Here is a 26,291-nt window from a genome sequence, read left to right on the forward strand (position 1 = left end):
TTCTTCTCCGTGATTTCAACGCACCAAATGGTAAAGAGAGGAAGTATAAAAAAATAGTGGCTATTACCCAGCACACAAATTCACGAACAAGAATGGCGTCAGGCTCATAGAGTTGTGCCAACAAAACAATCTAAAAATAATTTCAACATCACTTCGAAAGTACCCTAAGAAGCAAAAAATCTTGGCGATCCCTGATCTTTCAGGTAGGTGAATTTCAAGTAGACCATGTTGTGGTCTACTAGGGTTTCCGAAAAGAAATACACGACGTTGAAATCCGGAGAGAAGCAAATACAGATTCTAACCACTACCTTACCAGAATCAAAATTAAATTCAAATCAAAAAGGAAATGCCAAAGGAGAACACCACAAATTCCTAAATTTGGTTTGAAAAAAAAAACCGAGAATCAAAAGTTACAGAGGAATGGAAAAACAACCTACAAACAACTGAAAATATTTCCAAACAAAAATTATAGAGGAAGCAAGAGAACTGATCCCATTAAAGAAAAAGTCCAAGCACCCATGGTGGAATTCAGATTTTGATAATGCAATGGAAGGGAGATAACGAACCTCCTAAAGTATAACTGTGGTAAATAGGAAATCACACAAGAAAATTTTTTTGAAGTGAGAAAACAAACAGCTAAAATACTTAGACGAACTAAAAGAAAACATTTAATGAACAACTAAACTCAACGGAAGAAGACTTTAGGAACCACAAAACAAACGACTTTTACAAAACGCATGCAAATCAAATCAAAAGATACACTCCACGAAACCTCTGTTTCAAGAAACAAAACGGAAAATTGGCTCTAGCTAACAAAGAAAATTGTCAATAATTAGCCAAATATTTCTCACGACTTCAAAACTGCTCACAACGATCTACGAGATTCCCCAGATTACAACCAGCACATACGAAAGAAACTTCAGTACCGCCAACTGAAAAAGAAATTTATAGTCACAATAAAAAGCTCAATAATAATAAGTCATTGAGAGAAGGTGGAACTGTAGATGAACTACTGAAGAACAGTGGTCCAAATTCCTGAAAAGAGATTAATCAAGTCATCCAAGAAATTTGGCAGACAGAAAAAATTCCAGAGGATTGGAAATGTGCTTTAATTCATCTATTGCACAAAAAGGGTGATTGATCAGATGCAAACAAGCAAAGAGACATTTTACTTTTGCGGTCACTCACAAAATTTTTTCCTCCTGTCTTCTAAAATGAGCAAAAAACAGCTAGAACATACAGTTTCAATTTAATTAGGCCTTAGACCTAATAGGTCGTGCCCAGAACAGATCTTTAATCTTAAAACTATTTTAAAAATTAAATCAATAAATACGAAACCATTGCTCTGCACATTTGCTGATTTGTTAAAGAAGCATACGATTCTATAGACAGACCATCTCTATCCAATATTCTGGAAGAACGCGGACTAGATACGAAAACTCGAAAACTGTTCGAACAAACACTGTGAGAAACCAAATCAAAAATGAAATTGATATATGAAATTTCGTAACCATTCTTAGTTAAAACAGGGGTAAGACAAGGAGATGGGATTATTATTCAACATAGTTTTAGACAAACTAATGAAAGAATGGGAAATGGAACTAAGAAAACAAAACTTCTGGAATCCAATCGAACTAGGAAGAGGGCAAGGAAAACCGAACTTTTCACGATTGCAGATGACTTGGCGATTGTAACCAACAAAACAGCAATAAAACAAATCGAGACCCTCAAAGAATGTGCAGAGAAGGTTGGCCTGGAAATCTGCTTTGAGAAGACAGCATTCATGTGTTCCAAGTTAAATGTACCGAAACTTAAAACAGATTATGGAGAAATCAACAAACACTTTAACTACCTCGGTGAAATTATTGAAACAATAGGGGTTTAAAAAATAGCACAAAAAACAGATTGCAGAAAATCAAGTAAGTGACCAGACTTGTTTTAAATTAATGTAACAAAAATGCCTTCCAAAAGACACTAAAATCAGGTACAACAACACAGTAATTAAACCGATAGTCACATATGCAAGTGAAACACACTCATTGATACTAAAACTAGATTTACAAGAAATTAAGAAAATAGAGAGAAAGATTATTAGAAAAATTTTGAGACCACGATACACACAAGATGGATACAGACTGCAAACCATCGAGATAACAGAAAAAGTATGAAACACGGAAAGTGACTTCAGAAAGAGACGAATAAAGTTCTATGGACACCTAGACAGTTTACCTGGAAACAGGTTAATTACAAGTCTATTGAACTATGTGACATCCCTTAAAGCATCAATACCTTGGGTAACTGATCTTAAGTAGAATTTGACAAAAGCAAAAATTGACATAACAAACACATAAACCAGGGATACATTCAGAAGCAAAACTGACAAGTAGAAGTTCATTCCAGAAACGGAACCAAGACGATGCCGACCAAAGTGGGCTGAAGAACGAAAGAAAGTCTTCAGGGTGAAAATGAATAAATATTGGGAAAATAAGAAGAACCCTATGAAAGATCGAAAATCACCTGATTATCGCTCACCAATTTGGACATTCGCTAATAATAATTATAATATTGACAGCAAACTCGTAATTTTAAAACTGTCAAGTAGGTATGCTCATAAACAGTTTTGCACATTTTTCCTTATACACATCTCATTGCTGCCAATCTCTCATCATTGACCAATGAAAGTTCTAAGCGACATACCCCTTTCAGCTTGTCAAGCCATCATTTCAATAATGCGCATAAATATTCATTAATGGACTTGACGTTCTCCCGTAACATTACTGGAGGCAGCAGGTACTATCCATCAGTGTCATTCGTGAATTTCCTAAATGCAGTGTCGGACTTTATGGGAAGTTATCTTTCGTACTTGTAAGCCTTTGGTGTGAGAGTTGGAAATGTATATAGTGTCAGAAACAGAAATCCGGCCCATTTTTGTTGTAACAGTGGCGAAAACCATTCAAGACTGGTAAGTGCTATTATGTATGAATATTTATCCCCAGTTGTGCTTAAGCATGTAGCTTGCTATGCTGCAGAGGCAAGGGAAAAACAGAAGGTTTTCAAGTCCGCTGAATCAGAAGATGCTGCTTGTTTAACACCAGGCTCTCCACTCAGTAGCAGTTCGAAACAATCGGCTGTCAGCGCTTCGCCGCAACAGATTGAACTTCATAACCTGACAAGCTGCTGTAAGAAGTGTCGAGGCTAGCAGGGCTTACTGTCGGGCTGTGGCTGAATTTTCGCGGGTGATGTGGAATTCCACCCTTAGAACATGTCGCCAGCCGCGTTAGCTCCCTCTGTCCTAGCGTCTTGGTTTCTGACGCCATAGAGATTGCCGACAAAAAAAGACAGGCCGTGGCACGTACGTCACGAAGGTAGGTCTGAACTCGATCGCTCGCTCAACTCAGCAGACAAAATGCGTTTCCAAATCCGTTAATTCATAACTAGGGGTGTATGTAGTAGCGAGAATTTCACCTTCTACTGGAATCTGCTGTTATGAAGACTGACTGATTACTAGCCCTGAAATAAAATTTACGATCAATGCTTGACATAAATGGTATAACGCCTTTTTTATAGCAGTTAGTCTTTTCTGCATAACAGTCCTCATTTCATACAAGATGTGGTACCTTATGCAACTGGTAGTCATTTGGCATGATTTTTATTTCATTGTACCCCAGTACAGCGGTAACTAATTATTAGTAGGCCCATGGACTTCATATTGTTATGAGACTACTAACAATAAAACTACATAATAGTGGATTCAAGTAGAAGATGCAATTCTCGTTTGTAAATGCACACCCAGTTACGAGTTATCAGGTGTAGAAACGCAGTTTGTTCCTGAGCTGAGTGAGCTAGCAAGCGTGCTAGACCTATCTTCGTGGCTTATCCACAGCGGCCTGTCTTTCTCGCAGGTCTCGATCGCACCAGTCTTCTAGAGGATTCTATACTTAGGACTAAATCCCCTCTTCCTCAGTGATACGAGAGAAAAACACAGTTGCCATCTTGAATTCTGTATTTTGTTAAACTGGCCTATTTCTGTCACTATGAGAATGTGGCATCGAACATTTTTTAATTTCCTGCTAATTTATGCTTGGATAATTTATCTGCTTCTACCGTGATGTCTGAGGAGTGGAGCAAAACATCTATTTTTTTATTATCATCCTCCTAATTTTTAGTTTTATATAAAAATATATGTGTAAATAAAAATACAGAATATTCTTTCTTCAAAGTACCTCTCCTTGGGGGATGTGCAAATTACATATTCTATTCAACTACTGCGTCACGCATTTGGACATTGTTATGTAACAAAACTTTTAAAATCACTGGAATACTGAGTCTGAAATAATTAACACGGATCTAATTAAATGCCAAACGTAACATACTCTGCATTCAGCGCATACTATTTAACTGAAACTCAGTACTGAACTACATTATGATAGTTGCATCACATGACGTCCAATTTCTGACTTGAAATGTTCACAAACATAAGACGTCGTTCTACTCAGAAGAAAAATTCTGTAAAATAATCTGCTTGCTTGGCTCAACACCTGAGAAATCTGACTATGAACTGTGCGAAGTGAGATCTGCCCTGAAAAAAAGTAACTTACCTCTTGCTCACGATTCTATTTTATGACTGATATACTGGCGTTCTGGAAAGCAAACTGAAATCTTCGGAGGCGACAGCTAAGGCGAAAATAAACTAATTACTACAAAATTTGTTTCTGCTCGTCAAAAACAATCTGTGGCTTCATGTGGAGTAAGGTGCAATGCACACTGGACACAACATTCAAAACTTCACTAAGAATAGTTGACGTGACTTATACTTTAACGAAAATCGTTCTTGAAAAATTAACCATTGATTACTGACAAAAAGGGACTATATAACATAAGATGACTGAAAATTACGAAATCCTCTAATTACAAAAATTACGGACATGTAGTCAACTGCGTTACTTGTGACGTAATAAAAACAAAGAGATCAAATTAACGCTAATCATGAATCTTGTTCATCATTTAAGGGACAAAACTTTCCTCAGTTAACAGTTCTTCCAAACAAGCATTTCATTCCTACCGTGCACTGGCTATCTTGAAATGTTCCACCAAAAATCTTCTCTATGAGTAGGATCAATGACATATGTTTACAAACAAGTTGTCATCTCCATAATAAAATATTCCAGATATTTGCATTCAGATTCACAATTACCGAATTTCTTTCTCTACAAAACTCAACTGCTCACTATTATACTTCAAGTAAGAAGCCCTAGCGCTGCACAACTCACAGGCGAGCAAGCGAACCACAGATAAACACAGTCAAGGATATTACTCACTGCTCGTGCAGTGCGCTCATTCAGCTTTTTCACAGTACAGAAAAGGTGAATTATTTTCAATGGCAGTAATCATACGAAGACCTTACAGTGTTGAATATACAGCCATTTTATACATAAGGCAGCTAGACTTTGTCACATGGGTGGAGGGAGGGGAGTGAGGATATCTGACGGTGCCATCGGTGACGCCACGTGTGAGGTACTTTGGTCAAGAGCCAGCACTGCCCGAATACTGACGTTGATGGTTTCAGGCTGAAACGAAGCATGATTGTGGCAGCGTGTGTTTCCTTGTTTCTCCTAAGTAAAACATTAAAAAATGATTAAAATGGCTCTGAGCACTATGGGACTTAATATCTGAGGTCATCAGTCCCCTAGATCTTAGAACTACTTAAACCTAACTAACCTAAGAACATCACACATATCTATGCCTGAGGGAGGGTTCGAACCTCCGACCGTAGCAGTCGCGCGGTTCCGTACTGAAGCGTCTAGAACCGCTCCGCCACCGCGGCCGGCTAAGTAAAACATTGTTTAATGCAAAAACGATGAGTGACAAGGTAGGCTTACCACTTTGACACGTTCTATAACCCAACTCACGTGTCGCTGACGACGTCCACTGTCAATGCCTGAGAACACTGCACACCACCGCAATTTACAAAACATGTGTCACTGTTGTCTTGTGTAATCCCAACCTCATTTAACTTCACACAACGCATTTCCTGTTTCCAGTCCAAAACTAGCTCTGCTCATTTGTAAGGAGTTACATTTTATGATAGGACTGCATCTAAAACACCTTCAGGTCGGACTAGACTAACTTGATGTGCGCAGTTACGATAAATTCATGCCAATTAAGTTTTTAGTTGTTACATTTATGTATATGTTTGGGTTTTATGTTCCTTTCGCAGTGCATAAAAGTCGTTGTTCAAGCATTACGGATAATTATGCGAACTGCATTGATAAGCATCCAACTCTGAATTGGATCGTGAGTGATAGCAACAGTCCTGTGAAAGAAACACAAAGAAACAATCTTGAGAATTTTTCTGTATTTCTCAGGGTAGTAATAGCTCAGTAACTCTACCTGTATTGCTCGTAGTAGTTGCGATAGTAAGTTTATGAGCTTGTGATACTGCTGTAAGTGGAGCACTAAACAGGTGTGTTACGGTATTTGTAACTAGGTCCAGGCGAAGAAGAGCTGCATTGAGGCAACTCGCTGCCGATTTTGATTTAGGAAGGGCAGTTACATGTTTGTGGAGTGGGACAATGAAAAACGGAGGTATTTCTCGATAGCTCCGGCAACCTGAAGAACAATATTTTCGGCCACACTACTCTTGTTGTGAGGGATAAAAACTTTAAATAAAAGTTAAGCGTGTATAAATTTTGTATTCCCCATCTGATCTCTTAATCAGCTTCCACCACGTATTTGTAAATACACTAATATTAATGTTACCTACAGTGATAAAATATTTCTTTCGAATACGCAGGATAACGGATGCAACTACACGTTTGTTAGATATTACTTATTGCTTCCATACTGGTAAGTTACATTTAGTTTCAACATTTACCATCACATGAAAGGTTTTTCTTCTTTCTTTACAAGGGAGTGGCAAAATTTAATTCACGAAAAAGTCCCTCGGTATCGAATTCTGTTGCTTCATCTGTTGCGAAGTTTTACACGTAAACTGCTTGTGCTGTTGAGGAAGAAATGGCAGCATTGTCAAAAGGTAAACCATGGGTGGTTTTCAGATGAAGTACGACATGGCATGGACCTGCCATGGTGTTTCCTCTTTTGAAAACAATGACAGTTTTCCATTCTTCTGTGTCAGAGTAAACATTTTTAATACCTGTGTGATATGGGTGAGGATCAGACACCTTGAAGAAAGGGCATTTGGAGATCTTACCGCCTGCACTGACAATGCTTCAGCAGCGTCTTTAAGTTCAAAGTAGTCAGTTGTATTCATCTGAGTCGCATGGAACGAGTACGTAATTTCAGCGGATGGAACTGCTGAGGTATGCACTGCTTCTCACAAAGACCATGTAGCTTCTGGTAATGATGTTGCAAAGATTTCTTCCGTGATTTGACATTTGGAACAAGTCCAATGTCATGAAACCAAGTACTAAAATCACAAGAGCTCTGAAAACGCATTTTGAAAACAAAATATGTTTAGAACGTTGACATTTTCCACCCTTCATATATTTCTTGTCGTGATTTCTCTGGTCTAGAATACCTCAGAAATTGCGAATCACATCCATTTATGTGACTTGTTTCGTAATTAATCAGTCACTCACATTGGATGGCACCGACGTTTCATACATATTTTAATTTTTAACCTTCCACTGCAACAGAAGAACCTTACAATCATAGACACATAACAAAAGACTGATGTTAATGAAGTTTGTTAATATACGAGTTATTAACCCATGATCTTCAGAAAATTGACAGGGCTGCTTCACATGCATAGATTGATTCAGTTTGTCTCTGTTGTAGTGTGTCACGTTTATTTTCCACTGTGTATATCTTTACTATATTGCTGATGATGCCACAGATGTAGTCTCCAGCTCAGAGGCTCTGTGAGCTATTTCCAGTGTGAACATGAAAGCTGAAGGTTTAACAACAAGCTATAATCTGAAGAATTTCGTTACCAAATACTATACCGAGAAACTATTTTCTTGTCTGTTCACACTTATATTATGCATTTGAATTTTGTATTGCATTTTGCGTCGTATACGCGAGTACGGCTCCTGTAAGAGGATTTGCTGCGTCTTCGGTGAATTTTATGAAGCACTTCAATGTTTCGTCAGCAATATAAATCTCCTGTTGGACAAATGATAATATCGTAGACCTGCAACAGAAAGAGGATAATTATTCGCAGTTATACAAGCAGACAGAAGAGAAGACATCCACGTAAACAAGTGAGAAATAGAAATGCATTAAAGCAAAGACATAACACGACATTTTCTTAAACCATTTTACGGTATGATATTCACCAAGTCTAGTAGCACTGTATTACTTCATCTTTAGCCCATAGTTCAGTATTTCGTCACTCTACCCTGTTGTCTGTTACTGGTTTTGTATATTTTGTGTTTGGGAAAGTTAAAATCTTAGAATAAGATTACTCCTAATTAGGCAATGGCCTGAGTCAGTTATAACATGACAGGTCATGTCATGTTGTTGTTGTTGTCGGCTCATATCACGCCCGATGCCGAGACGTTAATATCGTTGTTGTTACAACAATTATCTAATAATTTGTATAATACATGACAGTAATAAAATGCGTTTCTAGCGTTGGTTGCTACAACTGTACACAGAACGAAAAATCTGCAGACAGTATTAGAATGTTTACTGTTATTTATAAATTTTAATTATGTTTATGCCTGTGGAGTATACACATCTTAAGCAAGTTAGTAAATACATAAACATAGTATATACCGTAACTATCAAATACACTCCTGGAAATGGAAAAAAGAACACATTGACACCGGTGTGTCAGACCCACCATACTTGCTCCGGACACTGCGAGAGGGCTGTACAAGCAATGATCACACGCACGGCACAGCGGACACACCAGGAACCGCGGTGTTGGCCGTCGAATGGCGCTAGCTGCGCAGCATTTGTGCACCGCCGCCGTCAGTGTCAGCCAGTTTGCCGTGGCATACGGAGCTCCATCGCAGTCTTTAACGCTGGTAGCATGCCGCGACAGCGTGGACGTGAACCGTATGTGCAGTTGACGGACTTTGAGCGAGGGTGTATAGTGGGCATGCGGGAGGCCGGGTGGACGTACCGCCGAATTGCTCAACACGTGGGGCGGGAGGTCTCCACAGTACATCGATGTTGTCGCCAGTGGTCGGCGGAAGGTGCACGTGCCCGTCGACCTGGGACCGGACCGCGGCGACGCACGGATGCACGCCAAGACCGTAGGATCCTACGCAGTGCCGTAGGGGACCGCACCGCCACTTCCCAGCAAATTGGGGACACTGTTGCTCCTGGGGTATCGGCGAGGACCATTCGCAACCGTCTCCATGAAGCTGGGCTACGGTCCCGCACACCGTTAGGCCGTCTTCCGCTCACGCCCCAACATCGTGCAGCCCGCCTCCAGTGGTGTCGCGACAGGCGTGAATGGAGGGACGAATGGAGACGTGTCGTCTTCAGCGATGAGAGTCGCTTCTGCCTTGGTGCCAATGATGGTCGTATGCGTGTTTGGCGCCGTGCAGGTGAGCGCCACAATCAGGACTGCATACGACCGAGGCACACAGGGCCAACACCCGGCATCATGGTGTGGGGAGCGATCTCCTACACTGGCCGTACACCACTGGTGATCGTCGAGGGGACACTGAATAGTGCACGGTACATCCAAATCGTCATCGAACCCATCGTTCTACCATTCCTAGACCGGCAAGGGAACTTGCTGTTCCAACAGGACAATGCACGTCCTCATGTATCCCGTGCCACCCAACGTGCTCTAGAAGGTGTAAGTCAACTACCCTGGCCAGCAAGATCTCCGGATCTGTCCCCCATTGAGCATGTTTGGGACTGGATGAAGCGTCGTCTCACGCGGTCTGCACGTCCAGCACGAACGCTGGTCCAACTGAGGCGCCAGGTGGAAATGGCATGGCAAGCCGTTCCACAGGACTACATCCAGCATCTCTACGATCGTCTCCATGGGAGAATAGCAGCCTGCATTGCTGCGAAAGGTGGATATACACTGTACTAGTGCCGACATTGTGCATGCTCTGTTGCCTGTGTCTATGTGCCTGTGGTTCTATCAGTGTGATCATGTGATGTATCTGACCCCAGGAATGTGTCAATAAAGTTTCCCCTTCCTGGGACAATGAATTCACGGTGTTCTTATTTCAATTTCCAGGAGTGTATGTCTGTCACAGGCAGTAAGAAACCAAGAAACAGGGATTTAAAATGCTGCATTAGTAGCAAATATGTAATTACAGGATATGAAAACAGATTCCCTAAAGCATTTCCAATTTTGTGAACAACATTTATGCTTTAAGGTGCTATCTGTTGTGTCATCTGACATGCAAGTTTTCAGGGTACAGAGCACTCATTGTTGTTAATTGTTACTAGATGACTAAACCCGATGCATTCGCAGGGGAAGGTCGCAGCAACCTCGGCTGAAACATAAGTTTTGCCTTCCAGCGGCAGTTAAAACGCATTGGACAAGAAAATAATTGGACGCTCCCAGAAGACATGGTGAAGTTTATACCGAGTAACGCTTCCTACGGCCTTGATAACAGCCTTACTTTCCTTGACATGGATGCATGCACAGATTCGGTTAGGAAGTGTGCCGTAAGGACGTTGTGTCCTCTGCTGAGGCATGCTGGCCCTCAGTAGCGGCTCCTTGATACCCTGGAAACTCGCAGTGAACGGGGTGTACGACCGAGGTGGCCACACGCATACTTTGTCCAGGAGAGATCTAGAGGTATTGCTGGCCAGAAGAGTAACTCAGTATAGCCCAGGCACTTCACCATGTGTGGAAGTACAGTGTCCCGTTTAAAAGTGACAAGAAGATTTTGTTGCATGAGTGGAAACTCTGCAGTCAGAGTTTACTCAACGAAGACCAGCCTTGACCTGAACTCGATGGCTCCTCAGACGAAGAGTTAGCAGTAAAACCACTTTGCCTCTCCGAAACACCGGAGGAACGGGACCTCTCCCCAGTTCGCCACCATATTCGCCAGCGATGGTCGTCCGGGGTCGTGCAGAACTACGGTTCATCCCTGAACATTGTTTGACGCCATTCGCCAGCACTCCACGCTTTCTAGTCACGGCACCACTCCAGACGCACCCATCTGTGTCGTATTGATAACTTTATCCTACGCAGGGGACACTAATTCCCTAGTCTGCCTGCTGTTGGTTTTTGACCACGGGTGCGAGATTAGACAGAATGTTCAGTACCTTCTCTCGGATGGCAGGTGCGGATGTGTGCACGATTCGGTGGTCCTCCCTTTCCGTGGTCTGTTGTAGAGGCCCGGAATCTTGATAAAAAGTACGCCCTCCCCCATATTCCCACGCCGTCCAATGCAAAGCAACATCGCAAATCTGGACAGTGCACTATTCGACCTAGTGGCCAAATGGAGACATTTCGTACTTTTGTCACGTGTTGATAACGCTGTGTCACTCGAGTATGTGGTATCTATGTGGCTTTCACAGTGATCGCTCAACACTTGGCGTTGTTCATGCACCTCATAAATCCTATGAGGACTGGTAACAGCGCTGGACATGAACGACACTGACGCACCGCGGTGCCCGTTCTACCAGTCACAAATTTGGAAGTCTGACCATTGACATATCCACCGATGGTACGAAGTTACAGTGATATACGGTCATGTGTTCTGGGTGCTTCACATGTTTTCTCAGGAAGTACAAATGATTATAAAAAAAGGAAGAAACTAAAAATTCTCGCGAAATAGCGATCGATAGAGTTGAGTGGTTTGGTCGTGAAAGTGATTCCTGTTTATGCGCCCCAATAGGATGTGAACAGTGCAGGCCTGTGAAGAAACAGCTTTCAGAATAGATCTGATGTTACCAGAACTGTCACTGTAACTGACGTAGTAGTAACCAATCTCTCTGTGTCCAATGTTTGCATTGTTATGAGACATTCCAGCATTTCTGGAAACGACAATGCCACGGAGTAAGGAACAGATCTTACTGAAGCTTCAGGTAGGTGAAATAGGTTGCGGCCGTTAACAAACTTTTATGAGGCCTATCGAAGCTGTATTGAGAGCCGAGTAGGGAACAGACTGAAAAATAATACCAGCAGCAGAGGGGCTTCCTTTCATTACTCCAGCCCTGGTCGCGTGCAAAGTTAGCTTTACCTCCTCTCTACTCGAAGTGAGAACACTTCACAGGATAAACTATTATCAAAGAATAAAGACTGTTGTAACATCGACGTGTGAAAGATATTCGTTCTACAAGACTTTTCTTTTCCGTAGTACAACCAAATGCAATTTTTTTACCGTTCATTCAACAGAATCGGCATGAGATAGCAAGCATTTTAACTGAAACAACAACAGTAACGTCACCTGACGGTCCACAAGAGGGAATATCATTTAACGTTGTTACTATCACGTTCCTTCAAGATTGTTTATTTAGCAATAAGTGTTCACCAGCGTGTCTATCAAAATATATTTTATACAGCCATTCTTTAGGCTGCGTACCTTTGATATTATTTTTCAGTATTAGCCAGTGTTAAATTCCTGTTTTCCTTTTTCAGTGAGCCTCGCACTCAAGCTACGATGTCTCATTTTAATTAAAACTGTTGCTGTATGAATAACTATCCGTGCTGATTTGCTGCGGCAGCACTTCGCGCACACTCGCGGATAGTCATCGAGAGAGCAAAGCTCGGTGACCCTGCTGCTCACAAACGCCCATTCGCTCCCACATTCTGGCCTCCCGCCTGGCAGCTGCTGAGAATATGTGCGACGTCTTTGCTGTGAAAGAAGTACGGATCGGTCGCAACTACCACCCTGCCTTGCTCACAGTCAACTCGATGTCCAGAATCCAAATCACAACAACTTTATTTTTAACAAATATAGCAATCGCAGTAAAGCCGGGGCAAGTAATGCATTTCAATGTCACAGCACTTTCCGTTATTGAGACTGAAACAGAACTGTATCTCCATCTGTTTTCTTCACACACTACATCTTGGGAGGTGAGATGAAAAGAGAACGGGGATAACCGAGCGTGGACTGAGAGCGGCCAAATCGTTTATGTAATTCCCGTAAAACCCCAACAGCGTTCACAGAAACATCTACACTCGTGAGACATATTATTAGGACCAGCTGCTTAGCTGCGTGTTCGTCCACCTTTGAAGCGCAGTGCAGCAGCCATTCAGCGTGGCACGGATGTTGAACTTCTTGATAGGTTTATGCAGGTATGTGGGACTAAACTGAAACGTACAGGTCAGGCAACTGCCACAAATTACGACCCTACTGTCTCTGGGAACGGAGCTGGGCTCAATAGTATTCCAGACGTGTCCTATATGTTTCAGATCAGTTGAAACTGGTGATCAAGGCAGGACAGTCATTTGAATGCACTGTAACACCCCTCAGACAACTTAAGCACAATTCTGGACTTGTGACACGAACAGTTATCCTACTGCAATATGACACTGCCGTCGAGGCGGCCATTAATCAGGAAGGGATGCAGGAGGTCCACACAAACGTTCACGTAGTTCACAGTTGTGGAGGTGCCTTCGGTAACTTCAATAGTTTAATATTTCTTCAGTATATTATTAAGATTTGTGGTAATTTTCTGTCCTGAGTTGTTTATGAGGACTACAATTGGACGCATAGGACAACCACTTTTGTGAATCTTAAGTTGAGACCTCAGCCTCGTGGACTGTTCATTCATTACAACACGGTACTGGCCTTCATTAATGGTTAGTAGAAAATTTAAATTTTAAGAATTTTTTTTCAGCTGATTCTTATAATTTAGGGGGGTGGTCTGTTTTTAGTATAGTGATACTATTAGATTCTAAAAATTCAAGTGGTTAGGAATTGTAGTCACACAGTAACTGCTGTGTTGCTGTTATCCGACTTTTAAAAATGGCGCAATACCTAGAAAAGTTCCTGTTGATGTCTGTATTATCTCTTTAATTTGAACTGATATTGAAAATTTGTTTTCCTTAAGATTTTCTTTTATGATTTTATTTGCTTTATGAGCTATGGCAGTCTATGTGTTGCAGTTAAACCTAGCTGTGGCACAGGCTACTTTGTTGATAGTAATTAAACTGTTCACATTATTAAGTGTATGGTTCTTTAGCATCAGGTGCAGTCCAGTGTGCACTTTATTACATTACTCTTTGTCCAATGGCTGTACTTGAAAAAACACCTAAACATCATGTTTTTAGGCACCAAAAGTACTACTTGTTGTGCTGGTCGCTTCTGTAATGGTAAATCGTTGAAATTTTTACCATATGTCCTTAACATGATGATCTCTGGTAACTTCTAAATATTTTTCGATTTTAACATGTGTTACAGGGACCCAGATGTCCAAATTCAGTGTACATACTCATGTAAAACATCTGAATGAGGAGTAAATGCAGTTTTAACTGCCGTACAGACAGCATGGTAAGGGTTCTGGGTTCATTGCAAGGGTTCTGACGCCACTATCTTGACGTGGAAACTATTCGTTGGTGCTACTTCACATCGTAGGCACCTTACAAAAATTGTCATACTATATTTTTGGTACTTGTAAATCAAACACTGCATGATTTCGTATACTATAGGCGTAGCCTAAAAATATTGCGCTCTTCTGTATAAAGTACTGTAAAGTGAACTTAGTATATTGAACGGAAAACGATTCTGTTTTAACCTTACGATATGCGTATTTATTTTTCGTTTACATGTGTGGAAGTATGTAAATATGTCAAAGTATACAAGTAAAATGTCAAAACTTTGCTGACATACAGACTTCATCTTATACAAGCAGCACACCCCGCTGTAACATGCAAAAGAAGGTAACTAGCTGAACAATTCTTCTGTCGGAGCACAGAAAAGACAAATACGCTTACCCAGTAAAAGATTCAGAGAGAAGTGGGGAACCAGCTGGCTCAGTCCCCTTTCCGCCTTCCCCACCAAAAGTTTTTGGCATGTGAACATATTCGTGCTTTCTTGTGCTGGAAGACAATAGCAGAGAGATACTGACAATAGAAAAGAGAGGGAGGGAGATGGGTTGGGGGAGTAAGAAATGGATGAATGTAATAATAGTGGAAACTAAAGACAGAGGTGACAATGGAAACCAGAAAGAGTGATGACTGGAACCACACATAGGCTTGGGGGTCTGCAACCTTCCCATTCTCCCTCCCAACCAGCAAAAGTTGACAAGAAAAGCCTACCCACTTTCTCCCACCTCACCCACGCTTTAAAGTTTCCTAGTCTAAGGCCAAAGCCTCAAGGAAACCACCCCCAAGGACACAAATGGAGAGGAGACAATGGTGGCTGAAAAGAAAGATAGCAATGGTAGTGTGACAGAGAGAGACAATGAAAGTAAAAGAAGAAGACAGTCGTAAGGAAGAGCGAGAGAAAGGCATGAAGACAATGACAATGGGAGACAGACAGACAGGAGAAAGTCCAATGGGAGAAGAAGTGGACATGGGAAGGAGACGTATGTATGTAAAGAGTAGCAGTGAGAGGGAGATGATGAATATAATGGCATCGCTACAAAGAGGGTTTTGGGTAAAAGGAAATAGAATGTTCTGTATTAAAAGAGTGCGAATAGTTCACATGCCAATATCTTGGTGAGGTCGTTGGAATGAGGACTGACGCAATTGGTTACCCACTTTTCAGTTAAAGTCTTTTATAGAGGATTGCATTTGCCTTCTTTGCGCTCAAATAGTGGTATTTTACTTCTGGTATATACATGCTGCATTTAACAACAAGTAGTAGTTTTTCCTATGTGATCGTGGTAATGTTGCCGACCAAAGCTTCTTTCTTTTTCACAGGTAAACAGAAGAAAATTCTCTCCTATTGTTCTCACCCTTTTTATACCCTCCTTTATTTCGTCTTGAATCAGCTGAAGTAAATATGCCACTTTCGATTCTTACCCAATAACTTGTTTCCACTTTGTCAATTTCAACTGTGTCACATAAAATCCTCCTGAGCACTACTACACTGTCAATATTCTACATCCTGTTATAGTATAACAAGGTGGTTCCTCAATTATTATTATTATTATTACTATTATTATTATTATTGGCCCTTAATATAAATTTAATATTTATCTGAAATAGGTTGTGTGCGTTTGTAACAACCAATGTTTTATTTATTAACACTATAAAACTTAATGGAATTTTTATCAAACTTTGAACACCTGTCTTTCCAGTTTAATAAATCTGTGAAAGATGTTGGATTAACTATGATAGTCTGTAATTTTCTTAGGAGGAAGAAATTCCTACTTAAATAAATATTTTATACACAGAAAAGGTTATCTGCATCTTTTGCGATCATTATCAGTACGTACTTGAACACGTGGAGGTTGCGACAACATATAGATAACTGCATTCGCTATGTCTTCAGGTTCCATCATAGGCGTATGCATATTTTCCAGTGCTTCAAGCGAATACTTTTTTAAGTTATAGTATATATCTCTTTTGACAATTCCTGGCGATATTTCCTAAAACAAAAATCAAACTTTAACAAAAAAAAGATAATGTTTAACTTTCAAAACTGTTTTATTTGCCCTTCAAATTTAATATTTATCGAAGGATCATTTATATATTTCTCAAACTTATTATCCTAGTTCAAGTATATTACACGCACGAGAGCTATTCGGTAAGTAAGAAACAATCGGTCACAGAGTGGAACCACAGTGAAAATCAAAAATGTTTTACTTGCTACAGTTAGTTACATCTTCCACCTCCCTCTCTACATAGTCGCCGCTCCGACTTAGACGTCTGTACTAGCATTGTACCAACTTTACAATACCCTCATCAAGAAGACAGCCTGCTGTGTTTTCCGACAATTTTCTACGCTGGTCTGCAGCTTGTTGTCTGTGCCGAAATGTTGCCTTCATAGCCGGCGGTACATTAAAGCAGGGACGAAAATCTTAGGGAGCAAATTGCGGGCTGTGTGGTGGGTGATCAAACACTTCCCATGGAAAACGCTGCAGGAGTGTCCTCAGTGTCCCTGAAGTGTGCAGCCGTAAACTGTCATTAAGAAGATAATGCATGACAGTTACATTACGTGGAGTTGCGTGAAACCAGGCCAAAAACTCCCGGCACGCATCATATTTTGTGGAAGTCATCATTCTCTGGGCATATTTTCACGCTCATTGTGCACTCAGAACTGAAAAGAGCGACCTGACACTATCTTCTGACATACTAGAGACACTGTCCAACACATTTGCGCAAAGTTTGATCGGATGGTTTCCATTTCGCGACCAATCATTCCTTACTTTCCAAATTAGCCCTCATACATTTTAAAATAAAGACTAGTCCAGTCTAGAAAACATAAAGTAGAGTTGTTAGGTCAGATGCACTTTTCAAAAAGTGTTAAACTCATAAATAGTGAATAATTTCTATTACATAATTTAATTAGTGTTCCCTAAAGATCGTATTTTAGATCCCATGGAAAGTATGAAGTTCAGTTTAGTAAGCGTCTTTATTTGCTGATGGCGTCTCTCTTGACAATTCAGTGGGTCAATTTGATTAGAATATTGTGTGAATTCTTCTTTGACAATTCTGAGAGTTGCCTATGTTTGTCATATGTACACTAAAGTTCAAGCCTGGTCGTACTCAGTCAGATTAATGAGTTACTATTTTTCCAATCGTATATAAGTACTGTGAGACAGATGCTTTCGAGTAGGTATGTAGTGTATCCACAGAATGGTGTGTGCTCTTGGCTAATGAAGAACTTATACATGCATCATTCGCCCAAAAGTCTTCAGAAATCCATAGCTGTTAGTTATGTTACGAAGGTAAAATTACATAAAGACTCGTTTCGCTACTTTTAGACTGTTGAACTTCCATTGTCAGTTTTCCTTTACGTTTTGAAGGCATGGATTTGTTTTAACTCTTCCTGAAACATAGGTAAAATTTCTACGTGCGTCTTTGGGGTAGCTGATCTGGCAAGAGAGTGAAACGGAAATATAGGGCCAGAGCTTTATACACTCATGCGCGCGCGCGCACGCACACACACACACACACACACACACACACACATACACACACACGCAAACACACAGTATCCCAGGAATACTACAAAAAACTTCGGTGGAAGGGGGTGGGGGTTTGGAAAAGGGATTGTTGAATGTGTCTCGAGGAACAAATCTAGAATAGGAACCCGCGCTTAGAAACAGCAGTAGTACAAGAATGCAGTAGTTTAGAAACGAAGTCAGTAGTTTCCAAAATCCTAATGTGGAATACAAGAGGCAGGACGAACTCAAATGCTTCCATCCATTAAAGAATTAAACTTCTCTCCCTTCTTTCGTTGCTCCCCGAAATTGTACTGGATAGGCATTGCAAAATTTGTATGAAACTCTGTTTGGCAGCAATGAATCAAATCTGGAAGTCCATCTGGTTGGGAACAGTTTCCTCAGGGCCTAACACGTCTGTTAGTCATCAGTTTCTTTTATTTTTCATCTCTGAAACACATAATCACTGAAGAACACATATATTCATGGACCTTTGTCATAAAACTGTTGCAGTTCCTACATATTTATTACGGAATCATTTAGTAGAAAATTTTGTTGTGTAATGAACAACATGTAAACTCAGTACCTAGGTAAAATGCTTTAATTCCTGACTGCATACCTGAATATTTGCCATTCATAGATACAGCATAATTGTATTATTGACCACTGCTTCTATCTAGCTGTATTTTCATCTTCGTTAAATCATTTTATTATTTACTTTTCAAAACTTACAGGATCATAGCCACTTAACACTACTGCTTCCCTCATTTCAAAATGATTTCCATTTGAATTACTAAAATTTAAGTGCAAATATCCTACCACAGAGAGGTGCTCCATTCTAGAAAGAGCAGGTAGAGAAAGAGACATCCTTGAGCCCAACCTAGAGGCGATTGTGGGGAATCTCATGCAATTGAACTTTAAGCTTTCCATATTTTGCATTAAGGCCCCCCCCCCCCCGCCACACACACACTCAGCACTCCTTGCATTCGTCGGAGCGAGATTCAGTTCACATGCATGCCATATCACACTTTCAACAGCGCCGCCGCCCCCCCCCCCCCCCCATTACACTACTGTTTGCATGAAACACCCCGCTAAACCACTCTCCAATATTCCGCAAACCTTGGCTTCCACTCTGCAGCTATTTTTGCATTACTAACTTCCAAATATTGGTTTAAGGACTGCCTATGCCAGTCCTCACGTTGGTAGCTAAGTATCATTTGCCGTGGAATACTGGAACAAGTAAATTGCATACTTCTTAATTCAAAAATAAAAATCAACATTTGCTCTAAAATATAAGTAATGAATTACGAATTCTTATTCACTGAAAATGAGATTTTTACTTTAAATACTATCCCACAAGGTCTGGAAACATAAGTAACAGCAATTCAATTTTCAAATCCTACTTGGTCCTGTTACTTACCAGATGGCTGCATGAAAAATCGATGTTTCTTCTGTAAATAATTAAAAATCAACATTTGCTTCTAAAATATAAATAACAAATTAAAAATTCGTATTTGTTGAAAGCGATCTGTAGCTTAAATGCGACTCCACAAACGGAGAAAACGCGAAATAATTGCAAATCCCAATTCCTCCAATCACCAGCAGAATACTGCACTGTAAAATCGAGACCTTAGTTCGATCTTTGTACCACTCCAATAGATGGCTCCAGTGTCAATTAAAAAACAGCAGCAGCACGAAAAATGCAAAATTTACATTTCTATTAGAGGTTAAAATTCTGTCTGATGTGGCAATATTGCAATACTGCAGTGTAAAAGAAAGTGTGAGTTAATTTCCACATAAATACAGTCGTTAAATTAATGACCAAAGTCTGAAGTATGCACCCCAAGGTAAAGATCAAAAGTCGTCATTTTAGAAATTAGGCCTTAAAATTCGATGTCGTAAAACTAACCTATCCAGGCCTATAGCTGCAGAAAAATATGTGCTACGTTGGCATTCAAATAGACACTGAATCTGCTATTTCTATCATCTCAACGTAATGACGCCGCAGTTGGTTCACCTACTGACACTAAGTAGAAAACAATTATAAATTTACATTATAATGAGACTAAAGATGGCGTTGACACGATAGATCAAATAATTGGGAAATATTCAACTGAGAGGTGTTTTCTGTACTCATGTGGACATAGCAACGGTAAATTATACACTATTTTTGTTGAACTACCCAGGCAGGAATAAGAAAAAACGTAATAAGCGACGACTCTTTCTTCAAGAACTAGGATAGGACTACAGCTCATGAAACCATACGTTGAAGAAAGGGTTACAAATATTGCAGGACTGCCAAAGCCTGTAATTTGAAATATGGAGGGTATTCTCGCACGGAAAATCAAGCAGAACTTCGGTGCAAAGAAAGCTCATGGAGGTAAAGGTAGATGTCGTTTGTGTGTTAGTGTAAGCCATTCAAAAGCAGAAAAGTACAACAAAGTTAACAAAACAACAATAATCTGAAACAATTGTAACAGATACTCTTGTGACAAACAGAGCAAAAAAACTGTTGTATGTTCCAAGTGTGAGTAGATTCCGAAAAAAGTGGTGAACAATTCTTGTCAGAAAACTAGATTATGTACCTAAACTATTTGTACATTACCTTAAGTTTATATTTTTTAATATTATATTATATTATATATTTTTATATTATTTTATATTTTATAATATTTTTTAAATTGTAGTGTAGTGTACTTCAATAGTACTATAACGACTTTTACTACTAATTTTTCTCCAGGTAATTAGACTTCCTAAACCCAACTGAAAGATGTAAAACGCATTTCTAAAAACAGTTTTAAAAGAAATGTTCATGTTCTGGATCCTAATTATCCATCAATAGATCTTTCAGGAGTATGTCACTAATGTAATTGAAGTACAATTAATGAATTTTATTTATTTTTAATTTTTTTGTGATTGGCACAAAGTACGCCCGTCCCCCTTGGTAATACACGTTACTGAAAATGGCTTGGTATTGCCAGAGTTAATGACCACCTGTTCACGTTGTTAAATACTTACTGTGAGTATTCGATCCGTACAGTTGCATTTCCGCAAAATACGCCTTGCGAAAATAGAAATCAGTAACTATCTACACTACCACAAACATATTTATAACATAATTGTCTTATTAGGAAAGGAAGCAAAGAACAATTTTTTTTATTACCAAAAATATTACTTTGGTGACAGAAGAAAATGTACAGCTTATAAACATACAACGAAAGAAGGTAGCACTGGGATATGTGACGATTCCAAAGATAATGTCAGAGTTGAACCTCGGGAAAAAAAACGTGCACCACAATATACTGCGAGGTGCCTCGCAATTCGCAAGTACAGATTAAATACTGCCGCATCTAAATGTTCTGTATAATTCATTATAACACATGATTATCGAAATACAAACAAAATCGCCACGAGTATTCGAATTGGTACGCTTTGTATGAATACACTCCATTGCTATAAAGACTAAACAAATGCCACAACACGTATTAATGAGATGCTATTATCTATAACGTACAGATATGTAGATGTGGAAGTCGTCATGCTCTAAAAAGGAATTAGTGGATCGTAACCATAGGTCCTACCAGCCCATGATGCTGCCTCAGCTAGAATATACGCTTAATTGAAGCCCTCTTCCACATCATCCATACCAGGAGTTCCAATAAGAAAAGCTTACACAAAACAGCTGCAAATATTATAAGGCACGTACCTCAACATAGAGTGCAGTATGACGGTGCCACTCTGAAGACAACAGAGCCACACTACACGGAAAATAATGTGAGTACAGCAGCAATAGTAGTGCGGAATTTCCAATATCTGCCGATATAACGTAATTATATTCCATAACAGAGTAGTTGAAGAGACATCAAGTTATTACCTACACTGTGTTGCATGGATATCAAACACACGACTATGTTCAGCCACGTGTGTGGTCACTTCGTAAAACCTATAATCTCGCCTCTAAAAACGTTGCCTGCTTCTGGACTTCTGATTTGACACATACATGAAACATAACTTTTACTCTACATTTGGAGGTCACCCATATTAAGCGCTCTTATCGTATAGCAGAACCCTACGTGTCGCTTATATGCAACATGTCCCCTAGAACATCCAACGCTCTGCACTGCAACAACTTTATAGAACTACCGAAGCAAGCTGATTCCGTTAATGTAGATTTATAGTGCAGTTTCGTGAGGCAGGATACGCGCGCTGTGTGTAAACTAACAGCTTCGTCTAATATTCCGGAAAAATAGAAATACTGGCCAATAATAACGTAACGGCGTAATTTAATGGTAAATTCCGCGATTTGTGTGACAGAGTACCAAATAGCGACGTACAGACCGTACCACCGACGGTACTGCGGAGAATAACGCTTCCGCTTATTTTGGAGTCCGAAAATCTTATTATATTAGCATGCGGGCAGAATATAGTAGTTAACGGTCTACCTTTAATCCAGTACACAAATTGCGGAGGGGCTTCCGACCCAACGCTAGCAGCATTGGAGACACAGCGTACAAGAGCAGGAGACACATTACCAGACTGCGTGCTCGAATACAGTGAGCGGAACCTGCTGTAAGTGGGTGATGGTAAATTGTCATGTGTTACCCAGTTCTCATGTGCTGTAAACGATTTGACTGCAGCAGGAAGGTGAAGCCGCAGCGGTGTTAACGATCAACAACAAGCCGATACTGCTGACATAGTGCTCTCAAACTATGTCACTCTACCTGTAATACGTCATAAAGTTCGGGTATATAGCACTACAGCAAGCCTACCGGCATGTGTAACAATAGCACCATACACCGGTGGCGATGTTAATACTGCTTGCTTATATGGATTTCCAAATCAGGTCCCTACCTCAAAGTCTGAGCGTTGCTGTATATAATTCAGACACTCCGTACAGCAGTTTTCAGTGGGTATGTATAAACACGTAATTTAGTTTGTGGGCAGGGTTATGAATTAAGTGAACTTGCTTACAAAAAAATACATTTATTGCGCATTACAACAGTTAGATATCAGTTAGGTGAACTGTGAAGTTTAACATCTTGCAAAAAAGAAACATGCAACATTGGAGGAAATGAAGAGTGCACAATGCACATTTAACACAGGTGATAGCATGTCGACGTCAATGAACATTGCGCTGCCCTCGTTTTGGAAGCAAATTTTGCACAGACGGATATCCTCGTTGCTTTATTCAGAATATCTGCCTCTGGTTTAATATTTCACACATAGTTTGCAGTAATTATCGCCTGTTTCGGTCGACAGATAGCATCCGCAGAGTCAGTGTCCCTCACACGAATCCGAAACACACATTTGGAGAACCACAGAGTCTGTGCTGTCCTCTGATCATCGTTTTTCACGCTTTAAAACACCATCACAATGAAAACACACTGTTCCATCGCCACTGCCGGTGTAAAAGTACTCCTCTTAACTTAGCTCATCCACGTGATGCTTAGCAGGGAGGGACCACTCACTGAATGTTGTTAATCCAACCTCCCGCGTGCTGTATTAAGACCAAACTTTTCCCGGCACAATTTCGGCAGAACTGTATTGAGGCCTTTATTCTGGACAGGAATTTGGACGCATTTTCTCTCTGCACAGTTTACCTCCTACACCTACTGTATAAATATAGCCGGGAAGGTTAAATGACCTTTACAGCTCCGCAGCTGCCGTGAGCTGGAACCACAACGCATACTGCTGCATCACGTGCAGCTGCAGTCGAATTGGAAAACTGATGACTCATAAGCAGCAGTATCATGCACGATACGACATTCTGATGCAACCTGAGACACAGGTCAGGTCCTAAATACTCTTCTCGGTATCACGAAAGGTCCAGAAACAGAGAACAGCCGACTTGCACCGTGGGTGTTCTGACCTGCCTGCTGCAACTAGAGATCAGGCCGATCTTCCAGTTTGCAGCAATAGCTGTGCCTTGCCTGCTGGAGGCATCAATGCCGACCGGGCGGGATTAGCCGAGAGGTCTTGGGCGCTGCAGTCATGGGCTGTGCAGCTGGTCCCGGCGGAGCTTCGAGTCCTCCCTCGGGTATGGGTGTGTGTGTTTGTCCTTAGGATAATTTAGATTAAGTAGTGTCTAAGCTTAGGGACTGATGACCTTAGCAGTTAAGTCCCATAAGATTTCACACACATTTGAACATTTTGAACATCAATGCTAGGACGTGAGTTTACATTGCGGACCCTGGACCCTGTGTACACATTAATTTATGTTTTGGACGATTGGGATTTTAGGTACACAGAGAGGCTTTCAAGGGACCATTGATGCAACTAGCAATCGACCACTAGTACTTTAATCGTCGTACTGACGAAGTATCCAAAATTGTTTTTCCTATGACGTGACGTACGTATTACGAGTGCGTCAACGTAGTATATTTAGTAAATTTCGTGCGTTTCTATGTTTAAGAGGGTTAATCTCGCGTTTTTGTAAATGTTATTTCATCCAGTCATCAGCGCAATAGTTGCTCACTGAACAGCCAGTAACGTAGCTCCTGAACGCAGCAGCGACCACTGATGATACATCACGAGTCTTGCACGTCACATGGGACACCTCAGGTGTCACTTGTTCAGCCCATGGGCTCTGTTTCGCCGTCACAGAGGGTGAGTGGCGGGTAGTAACGCTGTCACGTCGCATGAGGTGAAGGTCCTATGTGGAGACTGGCAGCCTGGCCTCGCCCATTCACCCTGTGAGTGGACAGGTGGACGCTCCTTCAGCAGTGCCCGAGCAGGGGGAGCTGTTTATTGGTTATTGGGAGCTGTAATGTTAGTCGCGTTATGGAGCCCATTCGACAGATAGCGTTCAGGGCTGGAAATAAAGCCAATGTGCCCTCTGTATGTCTGCTGGGGCGTCCTCATCCGAGATCTGGAGGCGGCCTTGCCTGTGGCTACAGAGCGTGCATGTTGCAATCGTCTGCAAGTTGTGGCTCACGTCAGCACCAGCGATGCCTGTCGCATGGATCCTGAAGCGATCCTCAGTTCGTACAGCCATCTGGCGGGGATGGTGGAAACTGCTGGACTCGTGTGTGGGGTGCAGGCAGAGCTCGCAATTTGCAACATCGTTCCCAGAGCTGGTCGGTGTTCTTTGGTTTGGAGACGTGTGGGGGATCTCAACCAAATTCTTCGTCCACTCTGTGACGACCTTGGCTGCAGATTTCTAGACCTGCGTTTTTGTGTGGGGATTTGTAGGACACTCCTTAACGGGTCAGGGGTGCACAACACAAAGGAAGCAGCTGCTCAGCAGAGTACATGTGGAGTTCGCATGAGGGTTTTTTAGCTAGGTGGTAGGCTGAGGTCTCTGATGAACACTCGTCAGTAGATCCACAGAGTGGGGAGTCAAACTGACTTCAGAGTAGAGCCATTTCGACTGTCACAATTTAATCAGTAAACTGTCGACGTATTCGTAATAAAGTTCCCAAATTTACTGCCCTCTAAGAAAGTTGTCGCCCTCAAATTATTCTCTGGACCGAGAGCTGGCTGAAACCCGAAGTGGAAAGCTCTGAGATATTTAGCGACTCGTGGAACGTATATCGTAAAGATAGATTATGGGCCATATGAGTGGGAGTGTTCATTTCAGTTGACAAAAATATTGTCTCTTTTGAGGTCGAAGCTGACTGTAACAGTGAAGTCACCTGGTCGCATATAACAGGTTTAGGTGAATCTAAGTTCATTGTTGGACTTTTTAACGACCGCTCGATTCCGCTTTGACAGTTCTAGAATGACTCAAAGAAAATCTACGGTCTTTACCGCGTAAATACCCAGATCAAGCAATACTAGTTGGAGGCAACTTTAACCTGCCAAATATAGGTTGGGATGTCTATGCATTCATTGTGGGGGTAACAAAAGGTCAGTCATGTGATATACTTTTGAAGAGATTTTCTGAAAATTGTCTTGAGCTGCTAGCTAGGCAGCCCACAAGCGATGGAAATCCTTGGGCCTTGTAGCTGCAAATAGGCCGCCCCTTATCGACAATGTCAGCATACAAACGAGGAGAAGCGGTTATTATGTCATTGTAGCAACTATGATAACGAAAGTTAACAAATGTCAAGAAGGCTAGAAGAGTGTTTCTGCTGGATAGAGCAGGTAAGCAGATAGTAAAATCTCACTTAGGCAGTGAATTGGCATCACTTAGTTCCAGTAAGATGGATGTGGATGAATTGTGGGAAAAGTTTAAGCAGACTGCAAATTGTGATCTGGACTGGTGCGTGCCTAGTAGGTGGATAAAGAATGGAAAAGACCCACCATGGTTTAACAACGGAATTTGCCGGATGCTGATGGTTCAGATGGCTCTGAGCACTATGGGACTTAACTTCTGAGGTCATCAGTCCCCTAGAACT

At 41.0% G+C, this 26,291-nt stretch overlaps 1 protein-coding gene across 1 annotated transcript in view; it reads right to left on the reverse strand.

The window, feature by feature from the left end:
* Window positions 1-7,628: 7,628 nt before the first annotated feature.
* The window catches only part of LOC126230343 (dehydrogenase/reductase SDR family member 11-like), a 65,604-nt gene continuing 46,941 nt past the window's right edge, over window positions 7,629-26,291 (reverse strand). Inside the window, exon 7 of the mRNA XM_049942401.1 lies at window positions 7,629-7,646. Within this exon, the coding sequence (XP_049798358.1) occupies window positions 7,629-7,646 (18 nt within the window). The remainder of the gene's footprint in view (window positions 7,647-26,291) is intronic.

The sequence above is a fragment of the Schistocerca nitens genome, unplaced genomic scaffold (assembly GCF_023898315.1).
Source record: "Schistocerca nitens isolate TAMUIC-IGC-003100 unplaced genomic scaffold, iqSchNite1.1 HiC_scaffold_380, whole genome shotgun sequence".
Classification (NCBI taxonomy): Eukaryota; Metazoa; Arthropoda; class Insecta; order Orthoptera; family Acrididae; genus Schistocerca; species Schistocerca nitens.